Source organism: Malassezia restricta, chromosome VII (genome assembly GCF_003290485.1).
Source record: "Malassezia restricta chromosome VII, complete sequence".
Lineage (NCBI taxonomy): Eukaryota > Fungi > Basidiomycota > Malasseziomycetes > Malasseziales > Malasseziaceae > Malassezia > Malassezia restricta.
This window is the reverse complement of record NC_040199.1, coordinates 79,455-106,736: the sequence shown is the minus strand read 5'-3', so window position 1 is coordinate 106,736 and position 27,282 is coordinate 79,455. Positions and strand designations below refer to the sequence as shown.

Below are 27,282 nucleotides of genomic sequence, written 5' to 3'. Positions count from 1 at the left end.
ATCTGCGACATGGATACCTGTAAATAGAATGGCGCCTTGAGCGCGCATATACCACCCTACCAAGCATCTCAGCACCATCTGTCGTGATAGGCACGTGACGGTGCGGCTGACAAAGGCCTGGTGCCGCGTCCCCAGGTGGTGCCCCGAGCGACCACACCCGACGGGGCAGCGTGTCGATACCGGGTACGGGATGTCGCTGCAAAATATATCGAAGTCTGCTGTGCGTATCGGCAAAAATTATATCAAGGGATATACGGATACGCAGATCAAGGTCCGTGAAGCCACGTCCAACGATCCCTGGGGCCCGAGTGGAGCCCAGCTGAATGAGCTCTCGCAGCTGAGTCACAACCCGACCGACTTTATCGAGATGATGGAAATCCTGGATAAGCGACTGAATGACAAGGGGAAAAACTGGAGGCATGTATTCAAGGCGCTGTCTGTGCTGGACTACCTGCTGACGTCGGGTAGCGAGAATGTATGGAACTACTTCCATGACAACATATACATTGTCAAGACTCTGAAAGAGTTTCAGTACGTGGACGATGCCAACATTGATCAGGGCATCAATGTGCGTCAGAAGGCGAAGGACATCACAGCGCTCCTGCTAGACGACTCGCGCATGCGACATCGTCGCCGAATGCGCATGGAGGAAGAGACGCGTTTCCGCGCGGCTGGCGATTACACCGACGATGCGGGCCGCCGAAGAAGGCAGCGTGAGCAGGAGCGCATGTCTGCCGAGGACCGAGAGCTTGAGCAGGCGCTTGCCGAGTCACGCCGCATGGCCCAGGAGGAAGAGGAGCGGCGGCGTCGAGAAGCGGAGGATGAGTCGAACCTGCAGCAGGCACTCAGAGCGTCGCGTGAAGAGGAAGAAAAGCGGAAGCAGAACGAGACGCTGATTGACCTGGACAAGGAAGAGAGCGCTTCGCTTCAGCCCCAGTACACGTCCTTCATACCATTTCAGGCTACGGGCTTCAACCCCTTCTTCCAGGCGCAAATGCAGCAGCAGGAAATGCTTCAGCAGCAGTACCTTCAGCAGCAAGAGTACCAGCGTCAACTCGCCTTGCAGCAGGCTGCCCAGCAGTACCAGTACATGATGACGCAACAGCCGGCGATGATGATGCCGCAGCCCACGAGCTTCGGCTCGAACAACCCGTGGCTGTCGCCATCGGCACCGGCGCCGGCTCCGGCGCCAGAGCCCGCCTCCCAAAAGACTGATACCCTGATTAACTTGGACGGATCGGAAGAAGAAGGACCTGAAGACCCCGAGCCGATGCCCAAGCCCAAGCCGCAGGGCCCGCCTCGTGCCAAGGTGACCAACATGAACCCGGAGCTGAATCGGCTGCTCGCGTCTGGTGATGGTGTCGATACCTTTGGCAACACGGGCGACATGCGTCTTGGGCCCAATGCTGCCATGTGGCACCAAGCGATGCAGCAGCAGCGGACGGGTCAGGCGGGATCCAATCCATTTGCGAAGTGAAAAAGAGAGATGCTATAGTTGAATTGTAAATGATACAAAGAATTGGCATTACGATGGCGATACCCAGAAAGAGAGCGAGATGACAAGGTAGAGAGCCACGAGCAGGGCGCCCTCGAGGTAGTTGCTCTTGCCGTCCTGGATGAGCGAGTTGACGAGCAGGACGGACACGACGAGATTGATGGTCTCAAAGTCGTGGAAGTACAGCGTCAGCGGCTGACCGACGGCCCATCCGACCAGCACGAGCACAGGCACGAGACCCAGGCAGATTTGGACGGAGCTGCCGACCGAGACGCCCAGGACAATCTCCATCTTGTCCTTGGCCGCCATCCACACCGACGTGACGTGTTCAGCGGCATTACCGACGATCGGAAGCAGGATGGTACTAATAAACACTTTGGAGATGCCGTAGTTGTTGGCGACGTCGTCGATGGCCGAGACGAGGTAGTCGGCGTTCACCGAGGTGATGAGCGTGATGATCAGGAGGGCCAGAATCGAGGCCTGCGGCGACATGTCGGGCTGTTCTTCTTGCTCGTCCTGCTCCCGTGTAGGGCTCTCGTACAGGAACGAGTGCGTGCGCAGCTGGAAGAAGAGGTAGCCGACGTAGATCAAGAGCAAGATCACAGCTGTGCCACGCGAGATGAACAGGATGCCACCCAGCGCATCAAAGGTGCCGGGAGCGGGCTTCTCAAGCGGCGCACGCGATGCGCCCAAGGACGAGAACGCGGTCGAAAAGATATCTTTGTCGGTGTTTCCATTCTTGACGGAGCCCCAGTAGGCGGCGGGCAGGACCATAGTAAAGCAGCCGAGGGTCATGATGGAGCCGGACGCCTGAGCGGCCGTCTGAGCAAACGTGTTTTCCGGCTGGTAGATACCGCCGACAAAGAAGCTCAGACCCAGCACGAGAAGCAGATTCGACAGGATCGAGCCCACCAGCGACATTTGCACGACACGGAGCTGGCCTTGGAGAAGGGCCACGACACCGACAATCAGTTCTACCGCGTTACCGAAGGTGGCATTGAGCAGGCCACCGAGAGCGGGACCGAGTGGCATACTTACTTGCTCTGTGGCATCGCCGAGCAGCTTGGCGAGCGGCACGATCGCGAGAAAGTTGAGGGTGAACACGGCCAACGAGCCCCAGTGGAACCATTGGGCCGCCATGCCCAAGGGCACAAACAGCAGCAGCCAGTTGGCAGCGGACGATAGAATGAGCCAGCGGAAAGATGACAGAAGTGTTTTTGGGTGTGTATCGCGCGGATGCAGGAGGGGCTGCGATTCGGACATGACAGCGGCGAGGCAGGAACGACGGGCTACGAAGCTACCAGGGTCTCGGTGATCGACGGAGCACGTGGCATTACGAGCCGCCCCCGGCCAGGGCGACGATGAGCCGAAAGACGGCGTCGAAGAAGAGAAAGGGGCTTGGGGTATCGCGCCGGAGGGCCACGGACGATGACGAGATGGACGAGCTGCCTTTGGGGCATGTGGGCGAAGCCAATGCGTAGCCGACGTTGCGGAAGTCGACCAGGTAGGACTGGTCTGCGACGCGATACAATTGCAGGTCCATGCAGACCTTGTGGTGGCAGAGAATGCACTGCGTCTGCACGTAGAAAATGTCTTCGTTCAGGGCGCTGAGGACGTCTTGTCGTTCTTTGGCGCTCATGTCGTCTAGGTCGCGCGACATGGATGGCAGCGGCGCTTTGGGGCACCACTGCATGCCGAGTGACTCCATGGTGCGGTAGAGGACGAGCATGATCTCCATGGGACTGCTTCGGCTGCGAATACCAAAGTGCCATGGCGTGCGAGATCTCCGCGACACAGGTTTGCTGTGGGAAGGGTGGGGTGTTCCATCACGGCTTGTTGCGAGGGACACGGACGCCGAAGTGGATACGCTGGAAGGTGTGGAGCTGAGCCGATGATTCGGGGTGGATGAGCCGCTGTGGGATGTTTGGTATAGAGAGCGCTGAGATGGAGACAGGCTCGATTGCAGCACAGCGAGGTGGTTGGAGCGCCGCATGTACGTTTCGTGCAGCGGCTCGCGACCCACGTCGTCCACGGCAGTGTCGTCGATCATATCAAAGCTCGCATACTCCTCGTCCGAGTCTGACATGTGAGAGAGCGCGTCACTTTCATCGTCGTCGTCGTCGCTCTCATCGTCAAAGATGGGGAACTCGGCGTCTGAGCCCTCGATCGCCTCATCTTCCACGGCCGCCATGAGCTCATTGACGCGCGCCTTGGTGTCTTCGTCGATGGGCCGTCGAGATGCGGCGGAGGGACGACGGGAGCGAGGCTCCTTGGCATGCATCAGATCGGTCGTAGCGCCGGAGCGCTTGATAAGCACATTGTAGTGCATGGGCGACGTGCCGGGAGCGAGGGCGGGACGCAGGGAGGGCCTGCGTTGCATGGGACGCAGGGAGGGAGGCGGCGCTTCGGACGGCGGGCCGCCGGGACTGGAAGACGACGTCGACGGAGCCGGCTCGTCGTCCATGTCGCTGAGCATGTCGCTCATCATGTTGAGGGTGCAGTGATAGTCGCGGCAGAGGTGGTAGGCGACTTTGATTTGGTTCGTGTTCGGAGCGCGAAGCATCTCGAGGACGCGGTTGCGTGAGATGCCCTCGACTTTGCCGAGCAGTTCCTGGAGGATGAGGGGGTCAATGACGCCGAGATCAGGCGAGATCATCGAGGGATCGGGCGGTGGCTCGCCATGCTGAGACGCGGCCGCTTCGATGTGTTCGGTGCCGAGGGTGTCGTCCATGACAGGGGCGCGATGCAGCACGAACTGCTTATCTTCGACTGAGGGAGTGAGGGGGTATGGGCGAAGATAGGCTGGCAGATCGACATTGAACCAAGGCAGCTGCATGATATCGGGGATGGTGATGCGCTTCACGGGATCCACGACGAGCATGCTGGACAGGAGATCCTTGGCTTCGGGTGAGAGGTGCGATGGGAGGCTGTAGATGCCCTTACTGATTTTGACAAAGAGCGATGGGACATAGTCGTCGTCAAACGGCAGGCGACCACAGAGCATGACGTACAGAATCACGCCGCAGCTCCAAACATCGACTTCGGGCCCCGAGTACAGGCGGCCGGCGATGACCTCGGGCGCGGCGTAGTTGGGACTGCCGCAGCTGGTTTTGAGAAAGTCGCCGTCGCCCATCAAGTTGGAGAGGCCAAAGTCGCCGACCTTGATGTTGAGAAACTCGTCGAGGAGCAGGTTTTCAGGCTTCAGGTCGCGGTGGGCGACCTTGTGCTTGTGGCAGTAGTTTGTGGCTGTGATGATCTGCTGAAAAAAGCGGCGCGCTTCGCTTTCCGGCAAGCGCCCGTGGTCGACAATGTACTGAAACAGCTCGCCACCCGCGTACTCGAGGACCATGATAATGTCCGACGGCGTCGCGATGACCTCGTAGAGCTTGATGATATGGGGATGGCGGAGCATGCGGAGGAACTGGATCTCGCGCTTTATCCGTCCGCCGATGTCCATCGATGAGATCTTGTGCTTGTTGATGATCTTGACGGCGACGCGGTGGCCGGTCAAGGCATGCGTCGCCAGCTTGACTTTGCCGAACGTGCCGGAGCCCAAGGTCTGGTGCAGCACGTACAATCCGATCATGCGTGTCTCTTTGCCGCTCCGTGTAGCCGCGGCATGGTGGTGCTTGTTCTCGCGCCGAGCATGCCGGTGCTCTTTCGCGCCGCGGTCCACCGACATGCTGGGAGACGAGGCGCTCCGTAGGCGCTCGGTTGCCGGGGATGGATCATGTGATGTACCTCCACACTACATACGCAGGGCCAACGCCTCGTGCCAGGCCCGGATGGGGCGAGATGCTTCGAGGCGCAAAGCTTCGAGGAGAGCGCGGCGCTGGGTGTCGGTAGGGCGCGATGTTTGCTTGGCGAGCTGCGCCAGTGCGTGCCATGCCTCGGGGACATCGTAGCCGTGGGACTGCGTGACGGTGCGCAGGAGGGCCTCGGCCGTGCTGGTCGAGGATGTGGACGATGCGTCGGGCGTGCGGAAGGAGGGCTCGACGTCCTGCAGCGAGTGCGCTGTGCTGCCGAGGGAGCGGCTGGGCGTGGAGCGTGCATGATCCTCAGCCTCGCGCGGTGAGCGGATGCTGGCGTCGGCCTCGTGCTCCGGCTCGTGCAGGAGGACACGAGCGAGATGGACGCGGGCGGCTGTGTGGTACGTGTCGCAAGCGAGGGCCTTGTGCAGGCAGGTGATGGCGGCGCCCGTGCGTTGACCGGCCGCGAGGCACCACTGTGCGAGCTGGACCCACACGTCAGCGCAGCGTGCGTCGAGCTGCTCGGCCTCGGCGATCGCACAGCGGGCCTGCTCGAGATTGTCGGCGCGACGGAACGAGGCGGCGCTAACGAGCCACAGGCGCTGGAGGAGGCGTGTGGCTTCGCGAGCCCGGAACGTGCGGCGTGCCTCGAGCGTCGAGGCGGCGACCTCCGGGCCGGGTGTGGTGAAGCGCGGTGCCTGCTCGGCTGGTGCGTGGGGTGTGCTGAGCGGCGCGACGCGGGCGTGGTAGGCTGAGAACAAGTCGCGCTGTCCGTACAGAGCGAGCTGCACGCCGTGCGTGAGCTCGACGAGGGCGTTGTGCGTGATGAGGAGCTGCATGTAGGCACATGCGCGAGCGAAAGGCGACGGCGGCGTGTCGAAGGACGCGAGGAACGTGCGAAGCGGCGGCTGTTCGTCATCGGCCTCGATCTGCGTGAGCGCTTCGGCGGCGAGGCTGCGTGCGCCGGCGACGTCTTTGCGGGCGGAGAGGAGGAGCACGGTGAGGTGCCATGCGTCGACGAACGCCGGCTCCAATTCGATGGCGCGCCGAGCGTGTGGGAGCGCTGTGTCTGTGTCGCGCTGCGTGGCAAGGAGGCAGGCGAGGGCATAGTGCGACTCGGAGGCATCGTCATCGAGGGTCACGGCGTTTCGGAGAAAGACACGGGCGTCGTCGAGGAGCGTCGCACGCTCGGATGGCGTCGCGGCGCGTGCCTGAGCGAGGCGGGCTTCGCCGGCGCAGCGGAGCACGCGAGCAAGCATGGGTGTCGGCATCGTGAAGCGGTGCTCGGGGCTCTTGTCGGTGGTGCCGATGAGCAGCAGGTCATCGGTCCATTCGTGTGCCTGGGCCGGGGCATGGATGTAGTGCGTGGCGATGTGAGCGCCGAGCAAGACGGTATCGACGTACTCGCTCGGTCCGTCGATGGCGCGTAAGCCCTGCGTGTCGCGGTGCGGCGGCACGCCCTGGGCGGTCCAGGCGGTGTGCACGAGGGCGATGTACTTGGGCACGAGTTCGTAGGCTTCCGCGTACGCCTCGGCGGCATGGAGCATGTGGATGAGCAGGCGTGTGACGGTGTGCGAGTGGAACGAGAGGCCGGCGAGGCCGTACAAGAGCAGGACGACGTCGTCCGCTTCCTTCGTGCCGTGCGAGGCGTGCTCGGCGCGCCAGCTGGACACGAGCTGCTCGCACAAGGTGTCGACATGCGCATTCGATTCGTCGGCGCGTGGGAAGCCCGGGGGCTGCTGCAGCAGGCGCACGGCGCGCGCTTGGATCGAGGCGTACGAGGCCATGGGGGCCGGGAGCGGCAGGGGACGGCGCGGCGAGGTCGTCGCTGGCGCGACGGAGGCGGACGAGCGCGTCGCCTCGGGTGTGGCGGGAGGCTGCGCGGCAGGGGCGACAGGGGCTGCAGCCGCTGGGGCAGGGGCGAGGCACGCCTGAATGACGCGGCGCTGGGGCTGCCGGAAGGTGGCGGGCCAGCGCGATGCGTGCGCTTCGTAGCGCTGCAGGGCGTGCTGCGCCTTGGGCGAGCGGGCGTGCAGGAGGAGGAGGGCGTAGCGGTAGAGCGCCGTTTCGGTCCAGCGCTCCATTTCGTCGACGAGGGGCGTCTGGTGCGTGGTGTGAGCGCGTGCGCGCTCGTGCAGTTCGTGCGCGCGCTCGTACGCAAAGAGGGCGTCGTCGGTCTCGCCGGCGCGTTCGTTGGCCATGCCGTAGACGGTGGCGCCCAGGATGGCTACGGCGACGTGGTGCTCGTTGAGCGGCGTGGCGCCGAACGGATCCGCGTTGAGGAGCTCGGTGCGCTCGGTGAGTTGGATGACCATGCTGTCGTTGCCGAGGACAAAGTAGCCGAGCTCGCACAAAGCGACGCACACGGTCGCGTTCACGGGATCGGACGCGGTGCTGGGCGCCAGGCGCTCGAGGTCATGGACGATGCGCCGGACGCGCTCGTCGTCGTCCATCGTGGGGGGGAATACGGCGCGCCCAGGCGCATCGTTCGCGTGTGATGCATCGCGGTAGCCGACGGATGCCAGGTGCGACAGGATGGCACTGTGCAGCTCGAGCTCGAGCGTCGCCAGCTGCGCCGTGAGCGTCTGCGCGGGGACGTGCTGGCGGAAAGCTGCGATGGCATCAGCGACGTCGTGTGCGCTCTGCTGAGATCCAGGGGCGATGCCGCGCAGGCGAGCCATCTGCAGCTCGCGCGCCGCGTGTGCGCCGCGATTCGGCTTCCACATCGGGGCAGACGGCAAACGAGCGACGCGCGGCCCCAGCGCTGGAGGGCCGAGGAGGTGGGGCGATAATTGCAAATATGCCCCTGGTGAGGGGCGGCGCCCGTGGAGCTATGAGACGCTACATGTCTTCCTCGTACTCCTCGCCGTCGTAGCCGTCGTACTCCTCGAGGTCGTCGTCGGCGGTGGCCTCCTGGTACTGCTGGTATTCGCTGATGAGGTCGGCGAGGTTGGACTCGGCCTCGGTGAACTCCATTTCGTCCATGCCCTCGCCCGTGTACCAGTGCAAGAAGGCCTTGCGGCGGAACATGGCCTGGAACTGCGCGGACACGCGCTTGAAGAGTTCCTGGATGGCGGTGTTGTTGCCGATGAATGTGACGGACATCTTGAGGTCGCGGGGCGCAATGTCGCAGTGCGCGGTCTGCACGTTGTTCGGGATCCACTCGACAAAGTACGACGAGTTTTTCATCTGCACGGCCTGCATCTGGTCCTCGACCTCCTTCATCGAGAGCTTGCCGCGGAAGTAGGCAGCGACGGTCAGGTAGCGGCCCATGCGCGGGTCTGATGCGGCCATCATGTTCTTCGCATCAAACATCTGTGACGTGAGCTCCGACACGGTCGCGGCGCGGTACTGCTGGCTGCCCTGGGCGGTGAGGGGCGCGAAGCCGACCATGAAGAAGTGCAGGCGCGGGAACGGCACCATGTTGACCGCGAGCTTGCGCAGGTCCGAGTTGAGCTGGCCGGGGAAGCGCAGGCACGTCGTGATGCCCGACATGACGAGCGACACGAGCTGGTTGAGGTCGTCGTAGTTGGGCGTCTTGAGCTTGAGCGTGCGGAAGCAGATATCGTAGAGCGCCTCGTTATCGATACAGAACGTCTCGTCGGAGTTCTCGACGAGCTGGTGCACGGACAGCGTCGCGTTGTACGGCTCGACGACCGTGTCCGACACCTTCGGCGACGGCATCACACTGAAGGTGGCCATCATGCGGTCGGGGTACTCTTCGCGGATCTTGGAGATGAGGAGCGTGCCCATACCGGCACCCGTACCACCGCCGAGCGAGTGCGTGATCTGGAAGCCCTGCAGCATGTCGCAGTTCTCGGCCTCCTTGCGCACGACGTCCATGACCGAGTCGACGAGCTCGGCGCCCTCTGTGTAGTGGCCCTTGGCCCAGTTGTTGCCGGCACCGCTCTGGCCAAACACAAAGTTGTCCGGGCGGAACATGTTGCCGAGCGCACTCGAGCGGATCGAGTCCATCGTGCCCGGCTCGAGGTCCACGAGCACGGCGCGCGGCACGTACTTGTTGTCCGCCGCCTCGTTATAGTACACGTTGATCCGCTCGAGCTGCAGCGGCGACGTGCCGACGTAGTTTCCACTGCCATCGAGGCCGTGCTCATCCGAGAGCACCTCCCAGAACTTCGTTCCGACCTGGTTACCACACTGGCCGGTCTGCAAGTGCACAATCTCACGCATGTTGTGTCGACACGAAACAACCCAGCCGACGTGGCGCGTGGCGTCCCGGCAGAAGGCACACGCCTCCATCCTACCCACGCGTCCACGCGAACGTCACGTGCTATGGACCTACAGCCACTGCTCCTCGAGCGCCACGCCCTCCTGCACGAGCTCGAGGCGGATGGGCTCAGCGACGTCGAGCGAGTACGGCACGATGATGCCGGTCTTCTTGAGTGCGGGATGGCGCTCCAGCACGAGGCGCGCTGCGATCGCGCACGGCAGGCCCACGAGACGCGCCATCGCCGTCGTGCCGTTCGGCACGCCGTAGTCGAGGAGCGTCGACGTGAGCGTCTTGTGTGCGCCGTCCTTGGTCACGACGCCGAAGCGGTGCTGCAGTAGGACCATGTCGCGCTCGCCGGGCGCGTACGCGCACTTGCCCTCGAGACGCACGCACAGCGTGTCGAGCAGGTTGCCCGACTTGGCCGCGAGCTGCTCCGGCAGGCCACCGACCGTGACCGCGTCGTCCGAGAAGAGGCCGAGCCAGCGGAGACCCTCGATCACGAGCTCACTCGCGCCCGTGCGCTCCTCGATGCCGCGGCGGAGCGAGGCCTCGTCGGCCTGCGTGCCGACGAGGCGCGCCGCGAGCTGCGACCACGTCAGACCTGGCGCCGCGAGCCAGTCCTGCGACGTCTCGTCGAGGAAGCCGAGGCGCACGAGGGCGAGGACGAGCTCAGGGAAGCCCTGGTACCGCAGCGTGCCGCGGATGCACTCGGCGGCCTCGGGGATGCCGTACCACTCGCGGAAGGGCGTCGAGTCGCGGTTGGCGTACGCGACCAGGGCGAGCGACGGGAGAATGTGGTACGGCTGCGCGGTGGCCATCAAGTCGAGGCCGCTCACGGTCTGCACGGCATGGTCGCGCACGAACTTGGCCGTGTTGCGCAGGGCCAGGAGCACGCCGCGCGACGACCACGAGAACTTGTAGCCGAGCGGGTTCGTCGCGGCCTCGGGCGCCGGCAGACCGCCGCAGAACGAGCGGAACGACTGCACCTGGCCGCCGGCCTGGTGGATGTCGGCGATGGCCTTGACGGCGTACAGGTGGTCGAGACCGGGGTCGAGGCCGATCTCGTTCATGACCGTGATGCCGGCAGCCTGGATCTCGGGCTCGAGAGCGCGGATCGCGTCCGACACGTACGACGTCGTGACGACGTCGACCTTGTGCTGGCATGCCGCGCGGATCACAGCGGCATGGTGCGTGTACGGGATGAGCGAGATGACGAGGTCGTGCGGCTGGATCGCGGCGCTGAGGGCCTGTGCATCCTGCACGTCGACCTGCACGGTGCGCGCCTTGGGGAACTGCGCGCCGAGCTTGGCGGCGTGGCGGGCCGAGCCGATGGTGACGCTGAGCTCAGGGAAGCGCAAGAGGTACTCGATGACGGGCGCGGCGACGTAGCCCGAGCCGAGCACGAGCACGCTCTTGGGCTTGGAGGCGTCGGTGCGGCGGCGCTTGACGTCGCCCGTCGCGACGACGGGGGCGGGCGCCGGCTCGCCGTCCATAATGACGCGGTGCGCAAACTGCGGGAGGACAAAGGCGGCGCGGTGGATGTCGTTGTTGTAGTAGGAGCAGTGGGGCACGGTGCGCAGGGGCTCGCGGACGTTGCGCTCCGGGTCGAGCGAGCACACGACGAAGCCGATCTGGCCGCATGGGTACGTCGGGATCATGGTGTAGGCGTAGTCGGCGACGGGGAACAGCTCCTTGGTCGACTGGGTCAGCGAGCGAATGAGCTGGAGATGGAGCCACATGCTCTCGGCCTGCGTCGAGATGTGGCCGCCGGGGCGGAGGGCGCCCTTGAGCAGCTCAAAGTATGGCTTCTGGAAGAGCACTTCGGCGGGGCCGTCGGGGTCGGAGGAGTCGGTGATGATGACGTCGAACGAGCCCTGGTTCTGCGGGTCCTTGAGGAACGCAAAGCCGTCGCCGATGATCACGCGCGACTTGGGGTGCGACAGGCCCTCGGCCATGCGCGGCAGGTACTGCTTCGACACACGCGGCACGGCCTCGTCAATGTCACACAGCACGGCCTCCTCGACCATGTCGTGCTTCACAATCTCACGGAGCACACCGCCATCGCCACCGCCAATCACAAGCACGCGGCGCGGGTTCGGGTGCGAGTTGATCGGCAGGTGCGCAATCATCTCCTGGTACGAAAACTCGTCTCGCTCCGTGCACTGGATCGCACCGTCGAGCACGAGGACGTTCCCGTACGTCTCCGACTCGAACACAAGCACGTCCTGGAACAGACTCTTTTCGTGGTGCAGGATGCGGCGCACGCGCAGGCTCATCGCCTGCCCGGGCCACTGCGGGCTCTCTTCGCGGAACCAGCCATCGCGGATCAGGGGATGCGTCAGAACCACGTTGCTCGACATGGTGGGTAGGCAGGGCGAAATGGGGCCGTTTTCCGCCCACGAGGCGAGGCGGCACGTGACACGACGCCCCTGTCTTGCTCCCTCCATGGACGATACGCCCACGAGCCGCAAGCGTGGGCGCAAGTCGGAGGCGCCGCCGACGCCGGTGGACGTGCTGGACGAAGTCGATGACGAGCTCGTCGGATGGCCGGCGAAGCGCGGCAAGAAGCGGAAGAATGACAGCGGCGCACGCGAGCGGTCGTCCAGTGTGCGCGGCGCCAGTGCCGATCGGCGCAGCGCGTCGCGCGTGCCGGACAGTGCGGACGATGCGCGGCACGAGTCGGACGACAACGACGACGATGCGTCCGAGGACGAGTCTGATGTCGCCGAGGGCGACGCGCTCGCAGACGACGAGTTTTCGCGGCAGCAGACCATCTATGCCGCGCAGCAGCGGAGTATGGGTCTCTTGTCGCACCTGATGGACGAGGACCAACTGGAGCGGCACATGGCCTCGCGACGTGGCTCGCTCAATAAGGGCAGTGTGCGCAAGCTCGTGAACCACGTCCTGTCCCAGACAGTGAACCAGCACATTGTGATGGCCGTGAGCGGTGTCGGCAAAGTGTTTGTCGGCGAGATGGTCGAGCTCGCGCGCACCGTGCAGCGGGAGCGCCACGAGAGCGGGCCGATCCTCCCGCTGCATCTGTACGAAGCGTATCGCCGCTACAAAAATGCCCAGGAACGCCCGGGTCGCTTTCCACCAGGGCTATCGAGTGGCGGGGCGGGCCTGGGCCGGCGCCGGCGCCTGTTTTCATAGCTAGATACCGAGAGGCCCAAACGACTGCACGAGCATGTCGCGGACGCGCTTCTGCTCGAGACCGCCGACGCCCTCGAGCTGCTCAGGCACGAGGCCGTCGGCGTTCTGGCGCCACCGATCGGCGCCGCCGACGTCGATGAGGAGAGCCGCCGTCTGCGCGTGAGCCGAGTCGACCGCGAGGTGCAGCGGCGTGTTGCCCAGTCGGTCAGCGGGATTCACGCGCGTTTTGGGGTGCGGTGTGCCGTCGTTCCGTGGTGGCGGCGCAAGGAGGACTTGGACGACGGCGCTGTGCCCGGCGGAGGCAGCGCGGTGGATGGGGCGCTGCTGTGCGCCGTCGATCGCATTGACATCCGCGCCAGCTTCGAGGAGTTCACGCACGATATCGATGTGGTTCTTGCTGCATGCATAGTGCAGCGCCGTGATGCGCTTGGCATTCCCGGCGTGCACGTCGGCGCCTTGGGCGAGGAGCCACTGCACGACGCGCAGAGCGCCCGCCGACGACGCGATCATGAGCGGCGTCCACAGACTCGCGTCGCGCGCATTGACATCCAGCGGCCCCGCGGCGTGGAGCGCCTCGATCAGCGCGTGCTTCGCGTCACTCGACGCGGCCCAATGGAGCGGCGTGCGTCCATCGGCATCGGGCGTCTGCAGCACCTGCGGCGCATCCGGCTGCGCCAGGGCAGCGCGCACGCCCTCGAGGCTCCCGTCGAGGCAGGCCTTGTGCAAGGCAGGCAGCTGCGCCATGATCGTAGGACGATGACGTCACCTCCACACCTACGTAACGATATACACGGCCATGGCCACACACGCCAGGGAACAGTAGGGGGACAATCGCTCGCCTGCGGTGAGTAGGGGCATCGACGTACCGATGCGAGCGGCCTTGAAGAACACGCCGAGCATGCTGAGAGTGAGTCGCGTGTACGTACCCTTTCCGGTTGCGGTCCACGAGCGCCGGCGCCGTCGCGCGGATATAGGTGCAGGTGCAGATGACCAGCAGCACCACGAGAAGGAGCGACTGGAAGTGAAAGAGCGCCGTCTAGGGTGAGCAGGGCCTACATACCATGACACGGAGGTGGTAGTGGTGGTGGAAAGGCGGCGACGAGCGGCCCCGGGGCGGTGTGGAGGGTTGCTTTCTCATGACCGACGTGACAGGACCGCCGCTCGGGCAGACCGACTTGCATCGGTGGCGACTGCGTGTCTCGGATGTGGGGCGGCACGTCTGGCACTATCTGGAGACGGACGCGGAGGTAGAGGCATGGCCTCAGACGCCGATGGACAGGTACTGGCTTGGGCTGCCGGTGGGCGCCGAGACGTATCCTGAGGCGGCCGCGACACCGCTGGAAGCGGCGCGGCGTGGACTGGCGTTCTATCGCCACCTGCAGGCAGACGACGGGCACTTTCCCGGCGAGTATGGTGGCCCGATGTTCCTGCTTCCTGGCCTGATCATCGGTATGTACGTGACGCAGACGCCGATCCCAGCTGCGTGGCGCGTGGAAATCGCTCGGTACCTGTGGCACCGACGGCACCCGGACGATGGCGGTTGGGGCATCCACATCGAAGGACACTCGACCGTGTTTGGCACGGCGCTCAACTACGTCGTGCTGCGCATCGTCGGCGTGCCGCCTGACCACCCGATGATGGTGCAGGCGCGCACGACGCTGTGGCGCTTGGGCGGCGCGACGGGCCTGCCGAGCTGGGGCAAGTTGTGGCTGGCGTTGCTGAACGTGTACGACTGGGAGGGTGTGCATCCGATCCCGCCTGAGCTGTGGCTTCTACCTGACGCTGTGCCGATTCATCCGTGGCGCTGGTGGGTCCACACCCGCATGGTGTACCTGCCTATGGGCTACCTGTACGGCCAGCGCTTCCGTGCGGAAGAAACGGAGCTGGTCAAGGCGCTGCGGGCGGAGCTGTACCCGACGCCGTACGATGAGATCCACTGGCCCGCACAGCGGAATCACGTCGCGGCGGCCGATCTGTACGCGCCGCACACCCGCGTGCTGGATGCCCTGTTCTGTGTGCTGGGGCAGTATGAGCGTGTGCACATTGGAGCGCTTCGTGAGGCTGGCATGCGGCGTGCGTACGAGCTGATTGTGAAAGAGGACATCAACACGAGCTACCAGTGCCTGGGGCCTGTGAACAAGATGCTCAACTACATCGTGCGGTGGATCGTGGACGGGCCGGCGAGCGAGGCGATGGCGCGGCACCGTGAGAAGCTGCGTGACTTTGTGTGGATGAGCGCTGACGGCCTCATGATGACGGGCACGAATGGCAGCCAGCTGTGGGACACGTCGTTCATTGCCCAGGCGATGTGTGATGCGGGCCTGGCGCGGGACCACCGCGATATGTGCCAGTCGATCTTGGCGTGGCTGGATGCGACGCAGATCCGTGAGAATCCGACGTTTTATCGCTCGGCGTACCGCTTTGCCACCAAGGGCGCCTGGCCGTTTAGTACGCGCGAGCAGGGCTACACGGTGAGCGACTGCACGGCCGAGGGCCTGAAGGGCGTCTTGATGCTGCAGGAGGCGAGTGGGGCCGACCTGGGCCGGCCGGTGTCGCAGCAGCGGCTGCGCGATGCGGTCGACTTGCTGCTGTCGATGCAGAATCCGGGCGGTGGATATGCGTCGTACGAGACGATCAATGGGCCGAGCGTGCTGGAGTGGCTGAATCCTGCCGAGGTGTTTGGCAACATTATGGTCGAGCACGCGTACCCGGAGTGCACGACCTCGGTCGTGTCGGGCCTGCGTATGTTCCAGCGGTACGACAGCTACCGCTCGGCGGACATTGATGCGGCGGTGGATGCGGCGGTCGGATATATTTTGCGGGCGCAGCGTGCGGATGGCTCCTGGTACGGCTCGTGGGCGATCTGCTTTACGTATGCGGCCATGTTTGCGCTCGAGAGCCTGAGGCATGCGGGGCACACGCATGCGAACAGCGAGGCGGTGCGCCGTGCGTGTGCCTTCCTGCTTGGCCACCAGCGCGAAGATGGTGGATGGGGCGAGAGCTACAAGTCGTGTGAGACGCATGCGTACGTTCAGTCGCGATCGCAGGTCGTGCAGACGTCGTGGGCCGTGCTGGCGCTGATGCATGCCGACTACCCGGACGCGACGCCGATCCGGCGCGGCATTGCGTTGATCATGTCGCGACAGCAGCCGGACGGCTCCTGGGCGCAGGAGCAGATTGAGGGCATTTTCAACCACAATTGTGCGATTTCGTACCCGCACTACAAGTTTGCCTTCACGATTTGGGCGCTGGGCAAGGCGGCAGGTAGGGTTGGGTAGCTCCACATCAGCTTGGGCCTTCTTTCGTGCAGCATGCGGCAGGGGGCGGTGCGTGGCGCTGCATCGCCGTATGCCGTGGCGCTGCGGGCGCTGCTGTCGCATCGCCGCGATGCAGAGGCATGCAGGCAAGAAGCGCGGTGGCTGGTCGATGAGGTGCGGGCGCGGCACGGTCTCTCGTCGGCGTGGGTGACGTGGCCGGCGCCGGCGAGGCAGACGCTGCTGTCACTCGCGCGGCGCGCGGCGCGTGATGAGCCGTTGAGCTATGTCATTGGGCACCAGCCCTTTGGGCCGCTGTCGCTGCTGACGCGTCCGCCGATTCTGATTCCGCGGTGCGAGACGGAGGCGTGGACGTACCAGTTGCTGTCGCTGGTGCGTGCGCGCTTTGCCGACGATGGTCCTCGGCCGCGGCGGATCCTGGATCTGTGCACGGGCAGTGGATGCATAGCTGTGGCGCTGGCGCACGGTCTGCAGGCGTACGACGTGGACGTTGTCGGTGTGGACAGTGATGAGCGTGCCGTGCGTCTCGCGCGTGAGAATGCAGAGCGACACGACCTGAAGCGCGTCACGTTCGTGCATGGCGACGTATGGGACGATGCGTGTCTGTCGCGCCTGGGCGCCTTTGACCTCGTGACGTGTAATCCGCCGTACATTGCCGAGGCGGCGTGGGCGGGCCTGGACGCGAGTGTGCGGGAGCACGAGTCGTATGCGGCGCTTGTGGGGGCCGCTCAGGATGGGTACGCGTACTACCGGCGTCTACGGAGCGTGTCGCTGTGGACGGCGTCGCCGATGGCGCCGTCGCTGGTGATGGAGGTGGGGGCGGGACAGGCGGGGCGGGTGGCGGAGCTGTTTGCGCCGTGGCCGGTGGATGTGTGGAAGGACGACGCGGGATGGGATCGTGTCGTGGCGGTTACATGGCCGAGTAGTAGTAGTAGTCGTCGATGAGAGGCAGGTACTCCCGGATGATGGAGCCTAGGAGGCCGAGGAGGCGGCGGTGCTCTGTGCGGGCCACGAAGCTGGCCAGCTTGGGGCGTGTCCAGCCGTACCAGACGGGGCCGCGGAGCAGGTACCACCAGAGGGAGCGGTTCCGTGCGATCCATTCGTCGCCTTCGACAGTGCTGACGGGTCGCTGAGCGGCGCTTTGGGTCGAGAGGCCGCTGGCGAGCCAGTCGAGGAAGGAGTTTTCCATGCCGAGCACCGAGAGCCACAGCGAGATGGACGGGGGTGAGGGCGATTTGCTGTGCTGGACGCGCGTATGCTGCCGCAGCGTACGAGCGAGGCATTCCACGAGGAGCGAGGTGGCGAAGGGGCGCAGATCGCGCCTTCCGTACGTGCGCAGGAGAGCGACGTACAGCAGGGGGCGCAGAATCCACACGGCCTCGGCGATGCGCGCGGCCGGCTGGGTCAGCGGCCGGACGAGGAGCGGCGGTGGCGACACGTCCTGCTCGGTGAGGGTGCGTGAGAGCAGGTGCTCGTAGACGTCGCGGGAGCCGACGGACGCGAGGGAGCGGCGGAGGCAGTGTGTGCGTGTGCCGCGCCATGTGAGGGGCATGGTGCTGGGCGCCGGCTGCTCGAGCTGGGCGGGATCGAATTCGCGCTGGGGCAGCGGTGGCGTGATGACCGGTCGGTTCTGGGAGGCGCGCACGAGTGTGAAGCGGCACGCGGCCTTGAGAGCCTCGATGGCGAGGACGACGTCCCATGCGCGGCGCTCGCCGAGGCGGCGGCGCGCGAGCATTTCTGCGAGGAGCTGGACGGCCTCGGTGGTCGCGAGGGCCGCGGCTGCGAGCGCGTAGCGCGGCTGTGTGGTGCGCCAGAAGGACGTGTAGCGTGCGTGGGGCGAGATCTTGGGGACGTTCGCGCTCGCGAGCGCGCTGGCCAGTGCCTCTTGATCGCGGTCGCGGTGGCGCGCGTACACGATGCGGAAGAGCACCGAGTCGTGGTACAGGCCGAGGAGGTGGACGAGCGCGTAAATCACCTCGCCGGCGAGCTCGGCGTCTTTGAAGCGGCCCGGGAGGATGTACGTCATGCTGCGCAGCGACGACTCGAGCGCTGTGACCTGCGACACATGCTGCAGCAGGAACGACTCGTACGCGCCGCGCTGCGGGCGCCGTGCGGCGGACATGGCAACCGTGACGCCGGCGGCCGTGCCGAGGCTGGGGCCTCCTGCACGTGACCAGAACCCCAGGCTGTCTGTGCGAGACGCCGAAGCGGCTTGCCAGCGATGCCGACGGCACAGGAGGCCGTGGAGCAGGAGGCACCCGCTCGCATAGACGCGGTGCTGTACCAGTTCTATGCCAAGACGGTCGCTGTCGTGTGCGATAGCCGCGGGCAGGCAGACGGCGACGCGCCGCGCAACAAGTGGTTCGCGCTCGAGCTCGGTGCGTCGGAGGCGTATCGTGCGCCCTTGCGCCCATGGCGCGCGCTTGCGTCGGCGCGCATGCCGGTAGTCGTGCCGACGCTGGTCGTCTCGGTGCGTGTGCGGTGTTTGGATGCGGCCTACGACGTATATGCGCATGTGCCCCACAGGACGCGCCTCGAGCCTGGTGTGGCGGTGCTGCTGGAGCAGTGGCGGGTGGATGTGCGGGCGGACGACGCGCCGGCGCAGCGCCTGCCGACGATCTACAAACAGGCGGTTGTGCACTTTCGCACGATGTATGCGATGGCGCATACGCTCCCGCTATCGCGCGTGTGTCAGCAGCTGGACCACCATGCACTGGCTGTGGATGTGAGTATAGACGCAGCGCCGACGCCGCTGGATCTGCCGGCGAAGACGTGGCACATGGCGCCGATCTCTACGCCCATCGGCTCGCTGCAGTGCCGCGTCGACGCAGCGACCGTGCATGCTCTCTCGCTCGAACGGCGCGAGCGGCTGTCGCCTAGCTATGGCCATGCGCCGCCGCTCTCGATCGACGTGGCGCCGTCGACGCCGCGCGCGTCCGTGGCATCCGTGCCGGGCTGCGAGCCGGGTGCCTTGCGCTCCCTGTTCACGAGCTCCGCGCGCATGTCGAGCTCGCCGTCGTCGCTCGCACGCACGCCGCCCTCCGACGCGTACATGCGCGCCGAGTCGCCGACCGAGGGAGCAGCGCGTCCGCAGCGCATCCCGCGGTACGCCACGCAGCCGTCGTCGTACCGGCACCGCCACTCGCCGTCGCTGGAAGACAGCAGTGCACGGAGCGCCGGCCTGCGGATCGGCCCGCGACGGCCGGCGGCCACCGCGGGGCGCGACTCGCTGTCGTCGTCGAGTCCGACGGCGCCTTCGCGCGTATTTGGGGGGCGCTCACCGACGGCGGCGTTTGCGGTGCCGCGGCACCGGCGCATGTCGACGCCGCACGACGCGCTAGATCTCGTGGCGATGATTGACGCGCGGCAGCATCGCGAGAGCTTGGACGACGACGCAGCGTCGAGGCCGTGGGGGGCCGATGTGTACGACGATCTGCTCGGACAGATGACCCGCTCTCTGCATCTGCACGCGCTCGACGAGGTGTTTGGGCCGCCGCCGACACAGCGGCGCGGCGTGCCGATCCGCGAGACGGAGCCAAGGCACTAGCTTTCATGCAAGGACTGTAGATACTATGACACGGATACGTCTTCATCGACACGGCGACGCGATGCCAGTGCCTGGGCGGCCCATGTGGCCATATCGACGGTAGGCGCGTGGGTGAGGAACGGGTGCTCCAGGAGACGGGCATACGTCGGACGGCGCTCGGGTATCTTGCAGAGGCACTGCGCGACAAAGTCGCGGGCCGTGTCCGAGTACGTGCATGTGCCGCGTTCGAGCTCGAGGGTCGTGCCGTTCGGCCTGGTGACCGTGATGGGCTCCGCGGACGGCGTCGGCAGCTGGGGCGCGTCGCCCTCGACGATCGCCTGCAGCTGCGCAAACACGTTCGTAAATGTCTCGGGCGGGTAGGGGTATGTGCCCATGGCGATTTCCACGATCGAGATACCGAGCGACCAGATGTCAGAGGCCACCGTGTACGTGCTGCGCATACGGTCCGCTCGGATGCGCTCCGGCGCCATGTAGCTCTGGCACCCAATGTTGGTCTTCGCGAGGCTCTTCTCGAGCTGACCCGACACGCCAAAGTCGCACAGCTTCACCTCACCGAGGGAGTTGATCAGTATGTTCGTCGGCTTCACATCGCGGTGGATGATCTGCAGCTCGTCCTTCAGGAAACGCAAGCCACGCACGGTACTCAGCGTGATCTGCGCCAGCACATCCTCCGGCACGACGCAGTGCCGGCCAGTCGTCAGCTTCTCAAGACTGCCAATGTCCATGTACTCCATGCAGTAGTACACGCACGACTCGACAAAAAAGGCGCCATAGAACTCCACGATCTGCGGCGCTAGCGCGCGGTGCAGGATATCGAGCTCCATGATAATCGCATTCAGCTTCGCCTCGTCCAGCTCCAGACGGATCTCCTTCATAGCCATCTCGACACCCGTGCGCGTGTGCCGCACCTTGGTCACCGTGCCGTAGTTGCCGTGTCCCAGCTGCTCCAACATCTCCAGATCGTCCATGTGGATCGTAAAGGTCGTCCCGTTCTTGAACTCGACGCCTGACGCATGCAGCACAGCCTTGCCATCAAACACAAGGCGTCCCGACGGATCGACAATCTTGCTAAAGCTGCCGAACGGCGTCGGCGCCTTGCTCGGCAGGCCGCCCAGCGTCAGGTCAGGGCGCCGCCGCTGGCCACTCGCACTCGCCTCGCTGCCCATATCGCTCAGGCGCAAATTCGGCCGCGGCCGCGGCCGCGGCGCCGTCGACGGCATCTTGGGCATCAGCAAACTCGAGTCCAGCTTCTCATCGTGCTTCATCGTCGACGATGGCGGGCCGGACGTCAGCGCAGAAATGCGCGCATTCTCACTGAGCTTGGCTTGCAGTCGCGGCGGCAACTTGGCCGCAGCCATCTCGCGCGTACGTGCATTGATGCCTGCAAAGCCACCAGCAGGAATACTGGACTTGCGCGGCGCATTCGGCCCGCCGGGGTGGGCGGCAGCAGGATCCTCGCCCATCAACCACCAAGGGGACACTCGGCAACCAGCGGCGTCGGCGACGCGGGCTCCGGCCATATTGCTTAGTCAGCTTTCGTCCGCCTGGCGAGGTCGGCGGCCCCCCCCCCGCCGCCGCTTGTCTCCACATGGTGGGCGCAGCGTTGGGCGCCGTCCATGCCGTGGGCGCGCTGCTGACCAGCCGCACGTTTTTCCAGCCGGACGAGTACTGGCAGTCGCTTGAAATAGCTCATCGCATCGTGTTTGGATACGGCTACCGCACATGGGAGTGGACGACCGACCCGCCTCTTCGCAGCATCGTGCACCCGGCGCTGTTTGTCCCGCTGTACAAGCTCCTTGATATCACGGGCACCAGTGCCTATGCACTAGCGACAGCACCCGCTATGCAGCAGGCGCTCGTGTCTGCCCTCGGCGACTGGTTCGCATACCGCCTGATCGCGCGCACCGCTGGTCGCTCAGTCGCGCTCGTGTGGTGCGTCTTGCACTTGGGCTCTGTCTACTGGCTTTACACGGCCTCGCGGCCCTTTTCCAATACGATGGAGGCCGCGCTGTGCTGTATCGCGCTATACTATTGGCCTTTGTCGCGCGCGTGCGTCCTGCATGTGTCACGCACTCGTCACACGTATCGCATAGCGCTCCTGGCTGCCTGGGCCGCCGTGCTCGTCCGCCCTACGAGTGTCATTCTGTGGTCGTTTCTCGGCCTGCAGGTCCTGTATGATGCATGGAATACAGCATGCTGCGGGCGACTACTGTTCGAGGCCGTATGGATCGGCGCGGCCGTTCTTGCGGTCGGCGCCGGTCTCGATACCCTGTATTATGGCACATGGACATGGACGCCGCTGGCGTTCGTGCATACGAATCTTGTGCGAGGCCTGTCGTCGTTCTATGGCATGAATGCATGGCACTGGTACGTGTCCGTCGGCCTGCCATCGATCCTCACCGTGTATACGCCCTATGCATTTCTGGGATGGTGGCGCCACGGAACCCGCCACCCCGCCTTGCGCCGTCTCTTTGGCGCCTGCGTAGGAACGATCTGTGTGTATTCGTGCCTACAGCACAAGGAAGTGCGCTTTCTGCAGCCCCTCGTACCGTGGCTGCACTTGGCTGCAGCTCTGGCGCTCCGCTCGGCGTCCAGCCGACCTATTGTCTCCCTGCGCCATGCGTATGCCGCTTTGCCGCGCTGGACGCGGATCTGGCTCCTTATCCAGGTGCCGGTGCTCGTGTACGTGTGTGCCTTTCATGCGCGTGCACAAGTGCAAGTGGTGTCGTACCTCCATACCCTCAGCCGCAGCACGTCGCCGCCCCACAGTGTCGGGTTTCTGATGCCGTGTCATTCGACGCCGTGGCAAAGTCATATGCATACACCGCATTTCGAGGCCGCAGGCGATAGCGGCGATACAGGCCTTGCATGGTTCCTCGCATGTCCACCACCGCCGGCCACTGCCGCTGCCCCGTACTGGGACCAGTCCGACTACTTCTTCCACGATCCTGTGACCTATCTTCGCACGCGATTTCCTCCGACAGTCGACCCAACATTTCCGCCCATGTCACGGACCTCTTTTGCCTCCAGAGTCGGGCACGATCTCGGGTGGCGGCATCCGTGGCCTTCGCACTTGGTTGTGTTTTCCTCTCTCCTGGCGAATACTTCGGTCAGCGATCTTTTCTATGCACAAGGGTATCGACCTACGAAACGATTTTGGAACTCCCTCTTTCATCCAGATACGCACCGACGGGGCGATGTCGTTGTGCTGACGCACTACTCCGCGGACGCCTTGGGATCACGAGACGTGAATGCCGCGTGAATTCTGCGTGATAACTGGGGCCCCAGGCGTCTCGTGGGCCGTCCTCCATCGCTGACGAGGTCCGCTAGCACGTCCGGTCCATCTCGCTGAAGCGCCTGGACAAGCGACGCAAGTGAAGGATACTGTGCCGAAATGACAGCGGATGCCTGCGATGTGCACCGTGGAATCTCCTCAAGCATGGCACGGTACGCAGGCAAACCATCGTCGGCAGCCTTGGCGACTCGGCGTGGCGGGGCCTCGGACTGGATACGCTTGTACGGCCGAATCGAGATATCGCTGGCTAGTGCATGCACCCACTCGACCGCCTCCTCCTGCTTTTCCAAGCGCACGATATGGCATTGATGTTCAAGTTGCAGCTGTAAGAGTCGCCGTTCGATGCGTTCGCGGGTATCATCATTAGGCATTTGGACGTCTGATGCATGGCCTTGCATACGCTGCCGAATGCTGTGGGCGTAGTCGCGGTTCTGGCGTGTGCGGACCTGCCGCAAAAGAGACTCAAGACCCATAATCAAAAGAATGCGCTGCTCACACTCGTCCATCTGTGCTAACACTTCATCGTTGGTGCTATCCAAAATATGCCGCGCCGCAGCGACAAACACGAGCGTTGGCTCACGCACAATTTGCTCATCCGCCAATGGCTCCCACAGCTGCTGGATAGGGTCATATGTGGACCGCACCTTGCGCTCAAACACAAGGCGGCTCATGGGCGCCGTGCGTGGAACGAGACGCAATGTCGCCTCGTCGTCTTGAAGACGTGCGCGAATCTGTACATAAATATCACTCCATAGTTCCTCGGCCAGCCCAGTGTCCATATGCACGATCAAGTCGCGCATCGTATCTGCTCGTCGCCGACGCACGCGATTCGCCTCGCGCCATCGCTGGTGCTCTGTGGGGGCGCGTTTTACCGGACGTCTCTTAGGGGGCGGCGGAGGCGTCGGCGAGCTTGAGAAAAACAGAGGATCCAATGGACCAGCTGCCCGACGAGCTGTACGTGCCTCAAGTGTAGGCGACGACTGGATATCGACAAGTCGTGGTGGACTGGACAGGGTCACCAGCGACGCGTCACTCTGTGACATGGTGGCAGGAAGTGGAGAAGACTTTCTTTCCCTTCCACCATGGCGGCCAAGGGAAATGTCTTTGATCAGTACAAGTGCATCGAGGTGTATGATGCACTGGATAGCGGCCAGTATGGCGTTGCTGTGAACAAAGCGGACGCACTTCTAGCATCTGGCCCATTTCCTCTTGCACGTGCGCTCAAGACGGTGGCTCTGTTTCGCCAGCACCGTCACGACGAGGCGGAACGCGAGGTAGACCAACTGCTGGGGGGTAGTGTCGATCTGAATGTTCTCTCACCGCTAGGCTTCGTGTTGCCACGTATGGGGAAAGCCAAGCAACTCGCTGATCTATACATGGCCGCAAGTCAGGCACATCCACAGGACGAGGAACTCGCTGATGGCGCACTCCTTGTTCTTATCAAGGCCGGCATGTTTCAACGTGCCCTTCAGCTCATCTTGAAGCGCTTTCGCACATCCAAAGATCCACGCGACTTTTGGCGTTATGTTCAAGTGGCAGTCTTGCACGCTCAACACGTCAAGCCACCGAGCTCGAAGCTCACACTCGATGTTGCGCTGCGTCTCATCAAGGAGCAAAAGCTCAATGAGCATAGCTTCACGCCGGAAACACTTTCTCTATACCTGCACTTTTTCTCAATCCTCGATCACACCCAGCTACGCGAAGCTCTGGACCTGCTCACCAAGCCGCCCATTCAGGATATGGTCGACAAAAACCTTGGCATCCAGTTCCAAGTACGGGAGTGCTGGAAAGCTCTCGAAGACCAGGATAGCCTCTTAAACGACTGCCGCACACGCATTCAGAGCGGCGATCGAAACTGGGCGGTCATCTCGCAATTCGTCTCATCGAGTGTTGCTAGGGGCTCCCTTGCGGAGGAAGATGTTACACTCTTGCTGCATGCGGCGGCACAGGATGAGTGGAGAGATCGCGGATCGTTTCTTGGTGTACTGGAACTGTGCCGCTTGGCACTTGATGCCAAACAGTCTTTACCGGATGGCGTGGACTATGCAAAGCTCGTCACAAACTATGTTGAGCGCTTTGCGTCCAAACTCACCTGTTTTGACGATATACGTCCGCATCTTGCAGTGCTCCACAAGACCCCTGACGTACCTCATCAGCCTCTCACATCTGAGACAAGTATTACACAGCGCATCAATGCAGAAAAAATAGCCTTGTTTTTCGAGCAAGGTGCCTCTGCTGATGACTTATTGCAAGCGTACATCGAGTCACTCGAGCATGTGCATGAGCCGTCTACTGAAATGCAGCCTGGCGATGACCTGGCTTTACTAGCTGCCTATGTGACTCTTGGCAAGTCCTCCAGCGTTGAAAACTTGATACAGGCGGCAGCTATCGCATCATATGCATGTGAAAAAAGTGTGAGGGCGTACAAGCTTCGTCTTTTGCTAATCCGCCTCCTTCTCCGCCTAGGATGCCTAAAGCTCGCTGTATACCATTTTGATGCGCTTGAGCTCAAGGCGGTCCAACTCGACACTATGCCCCACTATTTGCTCGACCGCAATGCCTCGTTCGGCGGCTCTCATGCCGCTGACGTTGGTAACCATTGGGAGGGCGGCATCAAGGACTTTTACGAGCTCAGTGCTTTCGAAGTCCCAGAGGCTTTGGGTCGTGCATTCCTAAATGGCAAGTTCTCACAAGTTTCGGATTTGTGTGATTTTTATGACTGCGTCGAGGGTTCATATGCTCGGCTCATACTGCTCGTCGATATGCTCTGCAGTAAGTTCGTGACCCAGGACTTGGTGGATTCGGAACGTGATCATGCTGTGAAACTACTTCAATACATTTTCGATATGATTCAAGCTGATCGTTTAAGTGATCAGCGCGATACTCACTTGCTACCCTGGATCAACGAGACGCAAAAGACGCACCTCGAGTCTGTTTTGTCATGTGGCCCTCTGCGAAAGAAACAGTGGCTCAAAGCTATGCTCGAGATTCTTTCTGTTGCCTTACCTACACCCTCGGCTCCAACAGATATTTCATCGGATGTACTCACCGGCCCAGAAGGCGCCTTGCTTGACTTAGCACGTGCCCTAAGAGAAGGCACAAATTTGGCTGCCCCCTCGTTCTTCGAGCAAATGCATACATATGCAAGTCAGGCAACAGCTCCTTTCGAAATGCTTCATGCTGCATGGACAGGTATCATGGGTTTACGTTTGTTGGAAGCTGTAGGCGAAGGCACGAATAAGGATATCAAGGACCTGCTAGGACCTGTTGCAGGTTCCGCCCTTTCGAATATTCACGACTTACTTATCAAGGAAATGGACAAAAACATCCATGTGAACCTCACTGAACGCCTAGGCGCGTCTGGCTTAGCTTTTATTCAAGACGTGGATTCTGGCCGGAAGGACGCACTAAAGGACGCCCTTCGTCCCTACCAGGCTGTCCTCCGCACCATAGCTTGACTTCACCTCCACACATAGCTCTAATTTACGCGCGCTGACGCGCCTACCTGTTATTATATCATTGATCCAGTCTAGATTGACTCAAGTATTGTGAACATGACAGAGGCCATTTATGCTGAAATCGACAAAAAGTATGCCGACATTGCGTCTACTCTTTCTGAGAAAGACAAGGTATGATACTTGAACCCAATATTTACAATTCATCAGATGGTTTTGGGCCTTGCGTACTGTCCTTTGGACGGGGAACTTACGAGGGATCGCATTCGTGTTCGCAAGCTCTATCGCAAGTACAACCTTTCTGCACCGGCGACCATGTCCATGGATCCTTCCGATGAAGGTGACGACGACTCAGATGATATAATGGGGGTCCAGAGGCGCGAGTTACTCGCTCAAATCTTCGGTCTTGATGATGAGCAAAAACACCGAATCGAGATCGAACCTCCATTTTACCTGTACGTACCGATCCATACTGGCGCTATTCGAGCATAGCGAAACTTTTTATGAAGCAGGCTAACGATTGACAGAGACTATGGCTACAATGTCAAATTTGAAGGAGCTTTCTATGCTAATTCAAATGCGACAATTTTAGACTGTGCTGAGGTTACGTTTGGCCATGGCGTACTTTTGGGACCAGGGTGAGCACGAACGTGTATGACAAATCCCATGTGCTAACTCGTGCAGAGTGCATATTTATGCAGCTACTCACTCAGTGAATGCAAGAGAGCGGGACGCAGTTCTAGAGAGAGCTTTACCTGTAAAAATCGGAAAAAATTGCTGGATGTAAGTATTAAATTTTTATTTAAATATTTTAACAATACAGAGGTGGAAACACGACAATTGTGTAAGTGAAAAATTAAAAAATTAATTTTAAAAGTGCAGGTGTGAATATTGGAGAAAATACCACAATTGTAAGTATTAAAAATATTCATTAAATCTTAAGGGAGCAGGAAGTGCTGTTACAAAAAATATTCCAAAAAATTGTGTTGCAGTCGGTTGCCCTGCTAAAGTCATTAAATATATTTAAATTTTTAAATGTTAAAGAAAAGTTTTAAATATTTTTATCTTAGCTCTACATTAAT

At 62.5% G+C, this 27,282-nt stretch overlaps 18 protein-coding genes across 18 annotated transcripts; 8 read left to right on the top strand and 10 right to left on the bottom strand.

The window, feature by feature from the left end:
• Positions 1-190: 190 nt before the first annotated feature.
• On the top strand, positions 191-1,477 carry MRET_3834 (epsin; the record flags this gene model as incomplete). Its single annotated transcript, XM_027630461.1, has 1 exon — positions 191-1,477. The coding sequence occupies one exon, from the start codon at positions 191-193 to the stop codon at positions 1,475-1,477; it is 1,287 nt and encodes a 428-aa protein (XP_027486384.1).
• Positions 1,478-1,525: 48 nt separating this feature from the next.
• On the bottom strand, positions 1,526-2,758 carry MRET_3833 (Ca2+:H+ antiporter; the record flags this gene model as incomplete). Its single annotated transcript, XM_027630460.1, has 1 exon — positions 1,526-2,758. One exon carries the CDS (start codon positions 2,756-2,758, stop codon positions 1,526-1,528), a length of 1,233 nt encoding a protein of 410 aa, XP_027486339.1.
• A 70-nt stretch (positions 2,759-2,828) lies between these two features.
• Positions 2,829-5,177, bottom strand: MRET_3832 (carbon catabolite-derepressing protein kinase; the record flags this gene model as incomplete). The annotated part of the gene is made up of 1 exon (XM_027630459.1): positions 2,829-5,177. One exon carries the CDS (start codon positions 5,175-5,177, stop codon positions 2,829-2,831), a length of 2,349 nt encoding a protein of 782 aa, XP_027486376.1.
• Positions 5,178-5,243: 66 nt separating this feature from the next.
• MRET_3831 (filamentation protein (Rhf1)) lies at positions 5,244-7,970 on the bottom strand (the record flags this gene model as incomplete). The annotated part of the gene is made up of 1 exon (XM_027630458.1): positions 5,244-7,970. The coding sequence occupies one exon, from the start codon at positions 7,968-7,970 to the stop codon at positions 5,244-5,246; it is 2,727 nt and encodes a 908-aa protein (XP_027486336.1).
• A 115-nt stretch (positions 7,971-8,085) lies between these two features.
• Positions 8,086-9,435, bottom strand: MRET_3830 (tubulin beta; the record flags this gene model as incomplete). The annotated part of the gene is made up of 1 exon (XM_027630457.1): positions 8,086-9,435. One exon carries the CDS (start codon positions 9,433-9,435, stop codon positions 8,086-8,088), a length of 1,350 nt encoding a protein of 449 aa, XP_027486338.1.
• Positions 9,436-9,543: 108 nt separating this feature from the next.
• On the bottom strand, positions 9,544-11,835 carry MRET_3829 (saccharopine dehydrogenase; the record flags this gene model as incomplete). The annotated part of the gene is made up of 1 exon (XM_027630456.1): positions 9,544-11,835. One exon carries the CDS (start codon positions 11,833-11,835, stop codon positions 9,544-9,546), a length of 2,292 nt encoding a protein of 763 aa, XP_027486273.1.
• Positions 11,836-11,920: 85 nt separating this feature from the next.
• On the top strand, positions 11,921-12,628 carry MRET_3828 (transcription initiation factor TFIID subunit 11; the record flags this gene model as incomplete). Its single annotated transcript, XM_027630455.1, has 1 exon — positions 11,921-12,628. The coding sequence occupies one exon, from the start codon at positions 11,921-11,923 to the stop codon at positions 12,626-12,628; it is 708 nt and encodes a 235-aa protein (XP_027486272.1).
• On the bottom strand, positions 12,629-13,372 carry MRET_3827 (26S proteasome non-ATPase regulatory subunit 10; the record flags this gene model as incomplete). The annotated part of the gene is made up of 1 exon (XM_027630454.1): positions 12,629-13,372. One exon carries the CDS (start codon positions 13,370-13,372, stop codon positions 12,629-12,631), a length of 744 nt encoding a protein of 247 aa, XP_027486202.1.
• Positions 13,373-13,402: 30 nt separating this feature from the next.
• On the bottom strand, positions 13,403-13,691 carry MRET_3826 (transmembrane protein 167; the record flags this gene model as incomplete). The annotated part of the gene is made up of 4 exons (XM_027630453.1): positions 13,403-13,467; positions 13,495-13,529; positions 13,555-13,664; positions 13,689-13,691. 4 exons carry the CDS (start codon positions 13,689-13,691, stop codon positions 13,403-13,405), a joined length of 213 nt encoding a protein of 70 aa, XP_027486201.1.
• A 73-nt stretch (positions 13,692-13,764) lies between these two features.
• Positions 13,765-15,906, top strand: MRET_3825 (lanosterol synthase; the record flags this gene model as incomplete). Its single annotated transcript, XM_027630452.1, has 1 exon — positions 13,765-15,906. The coding sequence occupies one exon, from the start codon at positions 13,765-13,767 to the stop codon at positions 15,904-15,906; it is 2,142 nt and encodes a 713-aa protein (XP_027486203.1).
• A 33-nt stretch (positions 15,907-15,939) lies between these two features.
• MRET_3824 (methyltransferase) lies at positions 15,940-16,848 on the top strand (the record flags this gene model as incomplete). Its single annotated transcript, XM_027630451.1, has 1 exon — positions 15,940-16,848. The coding sequence occupies one exon, from the start codon at positions 15,940-15,942 to the stop codon at positions 16,846-16,848; it is 909 nt and encodes a 302-aa protein (XP_027486475.1).
• On the bottom strand, positions 16,814-18,025 carry MRET_3823 (peroxin-16; the record flags this gene model as incomplete). Its single annotated transcript, XM_027630450.1, has 1 exon — positions 16,814-18,025. One exon carries the CDS (start codon positions 18,023-18,025, stop codon positions 16,814-16,816), a length of 1,212 nt encoding a protein of 403 aa, XP_027486292.1.
• Positions 18,026-18,124: 99 nt separating this feature from the next.
• On the top strand, positions 18,125-19,450 carry MRET_3822 (autophagy-related protein 13; the record flags this gene model as incomplete). Its single annotated transcript, XM_027630449.1, has 1 exon — positions 18,125-19,450. The coding sequence occupies one exon, from the start codon at positions 18,125-18,127 to the stop codon at positions 19,448-19,450; it is 1,326 nt and encodes a 441-aa protein (XP_027486200.1).
• Positions 19,451-19,473: 23 nt separating this feature from the next.
• On the bottom strand, positions 19,474-20,913 carry MRET_3821 (mitogen-activated protein kinase kinase; the record flags this gene model as incomplete). The annotated part of the gene is made up of 1 exon (XM_027630448.1): positions 19,474-20,913. The coding sequence occupies one exon, from the start codon at positions 20,911-20,913 to the stop codon at positions 19,474-19,476; it is 1,440 nt and encodes a 479-aa protein (XP_027486426.1).
• A 125-nt stretch (positions 20,914-21,038) lies between these two features.
• MRET_3820 (phosphatidylinositol glycan, class B) lies at positions 21,039-22,712 on the top strand (the record flags this gene model as incomplete). The annotated part of the gene is made up of 1 exon (XM_027630447.1): positions 21,039-22,712. One exon carries the CDS (start codon positions 21,039-21,041, stop codon positions 22,710-22,712), a length of 1,674 nt encoding a protein of 557 aa, XP_027486299.1.
• MRET_3819 (crossover junction endonuclease EME1) lies at positions 22,667-23,788 on the bottom strand (the record flags this gene model as incomplete). The annotated part of the gene is made up of 1 exon (XM_027630446.1): positions 22,667-23,788. The coding sequence occupies one exon, from the start codon at positions 23,786-23,788 to the stop codon at positions 22,667-22,669; it is 1,122 nt and encodes a 373-aa protein (XP_027486297.1).
• Positions 23,789-23,827: 39 nt separating this feature from the next.
• Positions 23,828-26,203, top strand: MRET_3818 (N-terminal acetyltransferase B complex non-catalytic subunit; the record flags this gene model as incomplete). The annotated part of the gene is made up of 1 exon (XM_027630445.1): positions 23,828-26,203. The coding sequence occupies one exon, from the start codon at positions 23,828-23,830 to the stop codon at positions 26,201-26,203; it is 2,376 nt and encodes a 791-aa protein (XP_027486298.1).
• A 96-nt stretch (positions 26,204-26,299) lies between these two features.
• Positions 26,300-27,227, top strand: MRET_3817 (maltose acetyltransferase; the record flags this gene model as incomplete). The annotated part of the gene is made up of 7 exons (XM_027630444.1): positions 26,300-26,374; positions 26,411-26,655; positions 26,728-26,838; positions 26,885-26,983; positions 27,024-27,044; positions 27,078-27,111; positions 27,144-27,227. 7 exons carry the CDS (start codon positions 26,300-26,302, stop codon positions 27,225-27,227), a joined length of 669 nt encoding a protein of 222 aa, XP_027486287.1.
• Positions 27,228-27,282: the final 55 nt, after the last annotated feature.